The 10071-nt window shown below is 37.2% G+C and overlaps 2 protein-coding genes across 2 annotated transcripts; both read right to left on the reverse strand.

Moving 5' to 3' along the window:
* Nucleotides 1-7485: 7485 nt before the first annotated feature.
* LOC141649287 (uncharacterized) lies at nt 7486-8370 on the reverse strand. Its single transcript, XM_074457981.1, has one exon. The coding sequence runs from the start codon at nt 8368-8370 to the stop codon at nt 7486-7488; it is 885 nt and encodes a 294-aa protein (XP_074314082.1).
* Nucleotides 8371-8396: 26 nt separating this feature from the next.
* Nucleotides 8397-9110, reverse strand: LOC141649288 (uncharacterized). The gene has a single exon (XM_074457982.1). The coding sequence runs from the start codon at nt 9108-9110 to the stop codon at nt 8397-8399; it is 714 nt and encodes a 237-aa protein (XP_074314083.1).
* Nucleotides 9111-10071: the final 961 nt, after the last annotated feature.

Here is a 10071-nt window from a genome sequence, read left to right on the forward strand (position 1 = left end):
AACAAGCTAAGGAATCTCATGTACGTCTTCTTCATCCTTGATGCTTTATTGTTTTAAGGTTTGACTTTCTTAATTCTTGATTAATAAAAGTGAATTAAAACCCTAATTTTAGTTAAATTAAGAATTCTTAAATTCTGGGTTTTTGTTTTTTCTGATTTAGAAACCCTAATTTTGATTAAAGTTTCAATTTTTACTTTGAATTAATTGATTTGTTATTGTTTATGAGCTAAATTTCGTCCCCTAAATTAATATGTAGGATGTTAAATTCAGAAACTGCTGATGTGAGATATTATTATGCGGACCAACTTGAGGAGCATAATTCTGTTTCAATTAGGAGATCCCCAAGTACTGTGGGTAGCCCTAATGCATTCAATGTGTCCCCTTTAAAAAGGGCTCAGAAGCTGGCCCCTAGAAAAAAATTATCAACATTATTTGAGAAAGGGACTGGCTTGGATGAGGGTTCTAGAAGAAAAGCTATTGTGAGGGAAGGAAAACAGTCAAGGAAAAATAAGGGGGAAAGGGTGGTCTTGGAGGGTAAACAGACTAAAAAAATTGATGACTTGGGCGATGAGTTTGGAGATGAATCTGAGGATGATTCTGGTAATTGGAGTGAAGATAGTGCGTTTAGTGCTGTGGAGTTTGGAGATAATGAAGTAGAAGGTGATGTAGTAGAAGATGAGGATTTGTTTTCTGATTTTGTCGATGAGGCTCTACTAAAGGCGGTTAACAATGGCTTGAATCAATCATGTTCAAAATCTAAGGCCACTGTACAAAGGGCAACAATTCCAAACCAAGGTACTTCTTATTTGTTTAATGTTGATGATATAGAGGTTAATGTTACTACTGAGGCTGACTTGGACTTAGATGATGACAATAGAAGTGTGGTAGCTTCTGATGATGAGACAACTCCTAATAATGATATTTGATCCAAATGTTGCTAACTCTTTAATTTTCACAAATAATCAATCAATTTCATGAATTTAATTAATTACCACAAAATTTACAGCAATAGTAACACTAAGTTAGCTGAAATTGGTTATGATAGGCTGAGTTCATGGCAGAGCTTGAGGGAATCAAATGCTTGTCAGAGGCTGCTTTCAGGTATATAAATGGGATTCCACCCAAGCATTGGAGTAGACATGCCTTCTCAACAAAGTGCAAGTCAAGTATGATTACGAACAACTCATGCGAGAGTACTTGTTGGTGAAGCATACTCCAAAGACAAGTACTTGTTGGCTTATACGCCAGCTATTTGTCCTATTTGTCCTATGCCTGGAGTACAATAGTGGGATAAGACTGAACATGGACAACCACTACCTCCTGCATTTAGAAAAATGTCAGGAAGACCTTCAAAAAGAAATAGTAGAAAGGAGCTTGATGAGGGTAGTCAAGTGAAAAGGGGGTAAGAAATCAAAGAAGTGCTCTAAGTGTGGTACACTTGGGCATAATGTGAAAAGCTGCAAAAATCCTCAAGCTGATCCTGCTCCAAGAAAAAAGGGTGGAAGACCTCCAACTGACTCATCTTGGGTAAAAGCGTCAAAGAAAAAGGCTGAACAAAGAATGGCTAAGAGGGCACATGATCAAACCATCTTAAGTCAAATTGGAAGCAGTTAACCATCTTTGGAAGAGCCATCTCAAACTGACTTAAGCTAATTTAAGTAGCAGCCCCATTGTAGTACTGATCAGGCTAGTATTTTGAGTAGGTGGTAGTTTGTTAACAGTTTAAAACTTGTATTTTGTGACCACTTTGTGACCACTTTTGGAATGCTTTTTCAGTAAATGGTAATATGTAAACAATTATCTTTATTTTATGAATGCCTTTTATGAATATACAAGTGTTTTATGAAGTCCTGATTTGATGCACTTCCATTCCATTGCAAATACTGGATTGACAACACAAACAAATTACACCATTGATTGATAACAATGCATTCATTGATAAATAGATTACACCATTGTTTGGTAACATTTCGGTCATTGATAGAGCATATATATGAGTGCATTACTTCATCCAAAATAGAGTACTAATATAATAGACCTACAACATACACCATTATTGCCGATACATACACAAAAAACCGTATACAATGGCACAACAAACCATGATAACCCCCTTCACTTGTTCACATTTCTTTGTCAAAGTCATCTTCTCGACCAATTGCTTATTGTTCACTTTCAAGCTAAGATTTTCAGCTCCGAGTTTCTACTGATCAGATTTTAGCTCAGCTTGTGATAACTTTCTTTTGTCATTCAGTTATACCATTTGAAATGCCCACAACCACACTACTCACTGTTAGGCTTGTAAAGCTTGCAACTCTCAAACCTCTTCCCTTGATTGTGAAGAGTCCATGAAGCCACGAGCCTAGCAGAAAAGCCACACTTGCACTTGTCAATATCTAGAGGCGTGATCTCCGAATATCCCAAAGATAAAAAAAAAAACGATAGGGCTCTTCCCAGACTCAATTATATTTCCAGGCAAATAATCATCTTCCCCTCTGCATATCACCAAATTCAATTAAATAAAAAACTGAACTATGCATTCTGCTCAAATTATCAGTACCAAATAATGCGAATTACAGTAAAGATACTAACTTTCGAAATTAATCAAACCCTCAAAACAGTAGAGATGGAGAAATTGGTGTAAACCTGTTGATTTTGGAACTAATTTTTTACAACAACAAATCCTAAAAACCCAGAAGCTTTACAAACAAATAAGTTTTTAATAAGCCCTAAATTAACCTAGAAAAAGAATCCTAAATTCGACCATCTTACAAAAAAAAATTAAAACAAATGAAATCAAATAACTTACTTCTTTATGTGAGAATGAGGGATGACTGAGAAACACCGCTATCGTGGGAAGAAGATAAAGATATGAGGGAGGGAGATGATGAAGTTTGATGAAGATATAAGCAGATAAGGAAACAAAGGATGATAGTGATGAAGGATGATAGTGATGAAGGATGTTCTAATTTAGTGTTTTGATTTTTAATCAGAATAGCTGGGTGCCTGGGTATGATATGGTAAGAGTTGTACTCCCTCCTATTCATTTTAACTCTCCCCTTTCAAAAGGGCACGCAAATTAAGGGGAGGATTATTTTATTGTAAAGTATTGTGGTGATGTAAGGTAATTGGAGAGGGGGAAGGTATTATTGTGGGGTAAGATGATTAAAATAAGTATTGTTGTGGGGTAAGGTGATTAAAATAAGATAAAGTATGAGTATTGTGGGGGTATTGTTGTGGGGTAAGGTGATTAAAATAAGTATAAAATATTACTAAATAAGGAAAGGGGGAGAGTTAAAATGAATAGGAGGGAGTAATTATTTTGTGGGTATGAATTGAAGGGTTAATTAAGGTAATTTGTTAGTGTAATTAGTAAACCGAGTCAGGAAATTAGTAAAATTATATTCGGGAGTGAAATACGGTGTGAGTTGGGATATATACACTCTAATGTAGGTGATATTTTGTAATAAATGAAACACATGGTGGTAGTTTGTAAAATACGATATTTAGTAGGTGGTAATTAACAATTTTCAATAATAATAATACTCTCCTCTCACCTCACCTCACCTCACCTAACAACATTACAAACATACTGCGACACTTCAGACTCAAAACAAAACAAAAACAAAGGGAAAGGGGATATCGTGTAATACAGCCAAAAAGAAGAGGAGAAACAAAAAAAAAAATAAAAAAAGGAAAAGACGAGATTTAAAACAAAGCAACGGTTGTGAGCCGGTCCACCGGCCGTCGGTTGTGCACCGGCTGGGGATCTCCTGGAAACAAAAGGGTGAATTAATAGGATTGGGAGCCGGTGAGGAGGTCGGCTGCCGGTTGGCCGGCTAAGAGCACTTTTGATGTTTGTTGCGAGTTGGGAGCCGGGTAGGCGGCAGGCGGTTGGGGATGCGTCTTGTGTTCGAGATTGGTGACTGGATTGATGATGGTTCCTGCTGCTCCGTCGCTGCTGGTGCTCTGGGCTGCCGTGGTGGGTCAGAGATGAAAGTGAGGTGCCACGGTGGTTCAAAATGTGGTGCGTCGGAGTCGGGTCTTCGTCGATTTGAGTGGGTTAGCCTTGAACCCGACTCATCTTCTTGCGTTTCTTCATTCTTGTCTTTAATTCGATTGATTGCAGTTAATTGAGCAAGGATTGGACTCGGATTCCGGTCGACGATGGTGGCTCAATTTATGGATTTCTGGGAAGCTTTTGGGCAATACAAACGGAGGATTAGGTCGTGGTTGCTGCTCTGCTGGTGTTTGTCGAATTAGTCGACATGGTGGATTGATGGTGGTGCGAAAATGGTGCAGGAATGGGTGATGCGTGGTTGATGGTAGATGCAGGTCGTTGATGATAGAGGAGAAGGGACACGAGTTTAATGATGATGGTAATGGTGGGCTGATTTGGTGGTTTGATGAAGGGTAGATGTCGTGGGCATGCCTGAGATGCAGGGGATTGTTTGAAATGCAGGTGGGTGATGTATGCAGATGTGCGGGCTGCTGGTGCTGTTGAAGGTGAACGAAAATGGTGATGAAGGTTGTATGGAGTGGAAATGGAGATGATGGAATGATGGCGGTGTCTGCTGCTTGGGTTGTTGCTGCTGCCGTGGACAGAGGAGGACGATGGGCTGCTGGTTTAAATTCCGGTTTCGAAATCAGATTTGATGCGTAGTGCTCAGTTTGGTGGTGAAATTTCTGGTCGTTGATGAGAGCAGTGGCAAGATCAGGAGTCTAGGACAATGGAAATTGGTCCAACTCAAAATTGAGTTTGCAGCCTTTGATTGTACTTTGCGCCATTTGCTTCATAATTGACCACCTCAAATACTCGTATTAACTTGCTTGCATCACGATTTTCAATATATGTGAAAGATATAGGTTGATAAGAGTGACAGTTGAATTGTGTATTCAAATGACAACCTCTTGGCCTGGCAAAGAGCTAATAGGAAATTGCCCAGTTTGCTCAGTTTGCTGAGTCGAGCTTTCTCCAAAAACGTTCTTCTGAAAAGTACTACTATGATTTTTCAGCATGTCTTTATTTCGTGAGACCTATATTTTAGACAATAGTTAGATGTTGTTAGACGAAAACAGTAATTAAAATTTAAAAAAGAAAATTAAAACGTACCAAATGCGTAGATCTTCTGCGGCTATGGCGTTACTATCTAATCTTAGAGTCGAAAAACGAGTTGTACCTCAGCATCCTCCTGTTGATGCAAATGGTTATTAGAAGCTTCTCTAAAAATATAATTAATTTATAATATGTATACATACCTCTATAATCGGGCGCTTTTACACGGGTTATCTGAATAACAGGTAGGGAGTCTATTGCTCTAGCAATTTTTTCAGTAGGCTCTAGAGCAAGTGCACGCCAAGCTGTAACAACGACGGGCCTCATTCTGCATATATAGTTTACTTAAAAAATATATACAATTGTCAAGAAAAATATTGTTTTAGAGAAGAATGCACGTCGTAAACCACTTACTGACGATCGACGATTATTATATCTCTTGCTTCATTTTCATCTCCTGTACTTCTATTTGTATTTGTTCTTAAGGATCGAACAAAAATTGCGATACCAACTAAATCTGTATAGATGAAATGGTCATTTTTTTATCTAATTTTCTATACATTTTTGAAAATTGTAGGTGAATATAATGGCAAAGGTACATACCAATTCTATCCTTGCGTTCAAGATTCTCTAGAACCGAATTTACTGGAACCCAATATGGCCCTGTTTGGTAAACAGCGGATTAATTTCAGCATAAGCAGATTATACATGGAAGATTTTATCAGAAGGTTTGACTAGCATATTATAATTAGCAGAATTAATTTGAGTGTTTGGTAAGCAGCATATTGTAAAACAGCATATTGACCCCAAATATGCTGTTTCAATATGTTGTTTACCAAACACTAAAATTAGCATATTGATTGGTCAAACATGCTAAAACCCTTGAATATACTAAAAATTGGCCAATATGTCGTTTACCAAACATCGCCTATGTGTTAGTACTCTCAGTCGAACCAAGGTCAATCATATGTAAACCTTTTTTAAATATCATCTGGTAAATATGATTTCCGAATCTGTAGTTTGGAGGAATTAACCTCACATATGGATTTTCAATTTCATATTGATGGTTCTCATGTAAAAGATTGTTAAAAGAAGGAATATTCTCTTGAAAGATTGTTGCAGTCATTTCTGTTCCCTATTACACAAATAAAATAATAAAATTAAAATAGTAAATAAAAACATGTAGATAATTATAAAAGTTATATATTGCAGTACCTCTTTATCAGAAAAAAGTAAATTTTAAAGTTTTGTATCCCCACGGTTGTTTTTTTGGACGCTTTTATGGATTTAAGAGTAACAACAACAGTAAAGTTCCTACTGCGATCCGTCACTGAGGCAAGCGGTATTGTTGGAGGAGCCATTATAGTCTGCAAATTCATAGCAAAAAACGTGAGAGATGGCTACTAACAATTTTTTTTTTTAAAAAAGGAAATCATTTGTTGGAACTCTAAACGTTAGTATTAAAGGCGAACCTTTTATCTACAATAACTTTCAAATATGTCATAAATAACTGTATGAAATCTTAAGAACATAATTTTTAGTACAAATAATATATAATGTTTACTTATTGTCTGTAATAATACTGTAAATTTGGTTCTGGAGAACAAGCTTAACGTACCGCAGTTAATCTTATGTGTTTTAGAAGAAAAATTATGTAGTTATTCAAGGAAAGCAACTTAAAACAAAAAGTAAGCGCCAGTAGAAATTATATTATAAGGGTGTATTCTGTAGGTTGTTATTAGAAGAGTTTTGTTCAAAATAGAAATTTAAATTGAAGCACTCAAGAATAGAAAAATGAAATAGATAACATGTATTCAAAATAAAACTAAAACAGTAACACGATTATTTGAAATATTTTTCTAGAATAACGTTGAGGTACGAATAAAATTTTTTTCTTACATACACACTTAGCTATATTTTGCCTTATTTAATACTTCGTAATATACAATATTCTTAGTACATCTCCAACTGTCAGATAACGTATAATGTGGAAGTATAGCAACCGTTATGTCAGAGCTTTTTCTTGCTCTTGACAATGCTACATACAACTGACCATGCGAAAATACCGGTCTTGGCAAGTATATTCCAACTCTACTGAGTGTTTGTCCCTGGGCTTTGTTAACAGTCATTGAAAAACTTAATCGAATCGGAAATTGTTTCCTCCTGAAGTTAAACTGAAATCTGTCGGCATGAGATGGTTGAAGTGGAATTCTTGGTATGAAAACTCTTTTTCCTTTGTGCTGTCCCACTACAATTTCGGCGTCAATAACATTTCTATCAAATGCCTTGCAAATTAGTCTTGTACCGTTACAAAGACCGGAGGTAGGATCTAAGTTTCTCAGCAAAATAATAGGACTATTTATTTTGAAGACCAGCTGATGCGGCGGGAGACCGTTAGGGTGTAGTGTATTAAGATATTCCTCTGGATATTATTCTGTCGCGATGTCTGCAGCTTCGTCAAAGCTCCTGTAGGTAAACGCGTCACCTTCTTGTCGAGAAACTAATATAGAATTTATCATTTGTGCGTCATCATTTTTTGGAGTAAGTATTGCTCTTTCGGTTGTTACAGACGGATTCGTACTAATTTGCTGTATATCTGGATAAATTGAATCAATGAGCTGTTCAATTAGTATCGATTCTTCTGTTGCAGATATGACAATCGGCCTTTGTAATTTTACATCTTTCCCATTTTTATAAGGATGAGAGCCATCACCAACACTTAGAACGAAGTTGCAAAAAGCAGGATCACGCATAGCCCTCATATTAACCGTTAAATGAATTCTTTCGAGTTGAGGCCACAACAGAGACATAACAAAACTCGAATTGATTGCCTCTTGTAATGTACTTTTTGGTATAACAGGCAGTCCCTGTCGAAAGTCTCCTCCAAAAACGACTAATTTTCCGCCGAACAATTCTGTACTTGAGCAGACGTCACACAAAGTTTTTTCAAAGTACTCAATTGAATTTCTTTTTGCCATGGGAGCTTCATCCCAAATGATTAAACTACATGCTCGAATTAGTTCTGCTAAAGAACTTTTCTTCGAGATTTGAGAACTTTGGTTATTTTCTATGTCAAGAGGGATCTTGAACCGAGAATTTGAAGTTCTTCCGCCTGGAAGATTAGATGCCGCTATACCTGAACTTGCAACTGCAAGACAAATAAGTCCCCTAGCTCTCAGATTTGCAAGTAGTGTGCTGTACAAAAAAGTTTTTCCTGTACCTCCCGGGCCATCTAGGAAAAAAGAACCTGGCCTATGCTCTATAACCCTTCTGTAAATTGTATCGTAGGCACGACGTTGCTCCTCATTTAACATGTTTACAACATTTATGTCTTCTGAACTTATTGGAATATTAAGCTCTTCCTCAATTTCTTTTGTTTTTTAAGGCTCAAATAAGCGGTATCCAATTTCAGATCTCCAAGGTCAACAGTACTAAAACTCTTGCCCATTGATTCAAGTATGCAACAAATATTTGTAAGAGTCATCTGTAAGACTTTATGACGTTGTGCAGGAAACGCATATGCGTAGTCTTCGGACAGTGAAGCGTAGAATTTATCCCACAGAAATCTTGGATTATTTGGCTGACAGTAAATGAGTAAAGTTGCAAATAATCTGCGTAGCGCTGCTGGCATTTGATATTGCACTGCTTCAGCTAAGCATTGTTCAATTGAGTTGTCTGTTTCAAGCAATCCATGCATGTAAGCAGACTCTCTAAAAGAACCAAGTGTTACGCCATTTATTGATTTTAAGTCGTCAAAAGACTTGGGACCTCTAATGTTTGAGAGCAGAAGGCGTAAATAATACCGTTCTCCTTCTGAGGGATTTGCATATACCAGATGGCCTAAATCAAATCCTTTTTCCCTAAGAGTCCAAAATTTGTCCTTTCTTTTATTATGCCACACATAATTTTCGGGAAGTTGACTGTATAATAACGTGTGAGAGAAAGCATCGGTTTCGTTTTGCTTGAAAAAAGCCGTTAACATTGTTCTCTTGCGAGCTTCGTCATCCAAAACGTTTCCAAGGTTTTCCCATGGTTGGAAACTAACTATTTGCATGTTTGGTAAGTGTACTTGTAACGGAACAACGTTGGAATGTATCTCGTTCAAATGGAATCCAAAAATTTTCTAAGCTGCATCTGGTGGGGAAATCCACCTAGCTGATTGGTAGGAGGTAATCTCATCAAATGATTCCTGACCACTTCCACTAGGATCAGTAACAGCAAAGGAAATACGGTCATGCCCCTTGTATACATACTTGTACATATACTTAACTGCTTTAATTGTAGAACATATCTCAACGTTTAGGTGACAGTCATATTTGCCCAATAATTATAGATTGTACGGAACAACCCATCGATTATTAAGCTTTGATCTACAAACAGTCACCTGAATACCCGTACGCCTGCGACGATAAATAGGATAAGAATCACGACTATTAACTCACGAGGGTAATGGTTCTTACAATTACCGTCTCGCATGCAAGGATTAGTAGGGTTGTCTCTACCGCATGGACCATGCATCATATGACGAACAACTGCAGAGAAAAGGTGAGGGTTTTCAGCAGCATCGGGCAATTCCGCACAAACAAAATCATCATACTGGTCGGGCGTTCTTATTTTGCTATCAGAATCAAGAATTATTAGAAAATGTGCATGTGGGAGCCCTCGCAAATGTGCATGTGGGAGACCTCGTTTTTGGAATTCAACGACGTAAATGTAACCAACAACAGTACCAAATATTTGACGAATACAAATGTCCTTCTTTAACTCAAAAAGTTTTGTTCGAAAAACGCGAGAAACAAGATCAGGTCTATTTTGCACTTCCTCAAAGGCAATAATTCTATTTCAATTTCTGGCCATCGAGGGTTGTACGTAATTGTTAGAAATATATCTGGTTTTCCATAGCGTTGTACAACCGTCATAGAACTAAGATAGCGGCGTCTGAAATCACGGTCACACCCAATAAAGCTAGCAGGTGGTATAAAAAGTCTGCCAATATTTGCATCGCGAGTCATTCC

The sequence above is a fragment of the Silene latifolia genome, chromosome 3, assembly GCF_048544455.1.
Source record: "Silene latifolia isolate original U9 population chromosome 3, ASM4854445v1, whole genome shotgun sequence".
Taxonomy (NCBI): Eukaryota; Viridiplantae; Streptophyta; class Magnoliopsida; order Caryophyllales; family Caryophyllaceae; genus Silene; species Silene latifolia.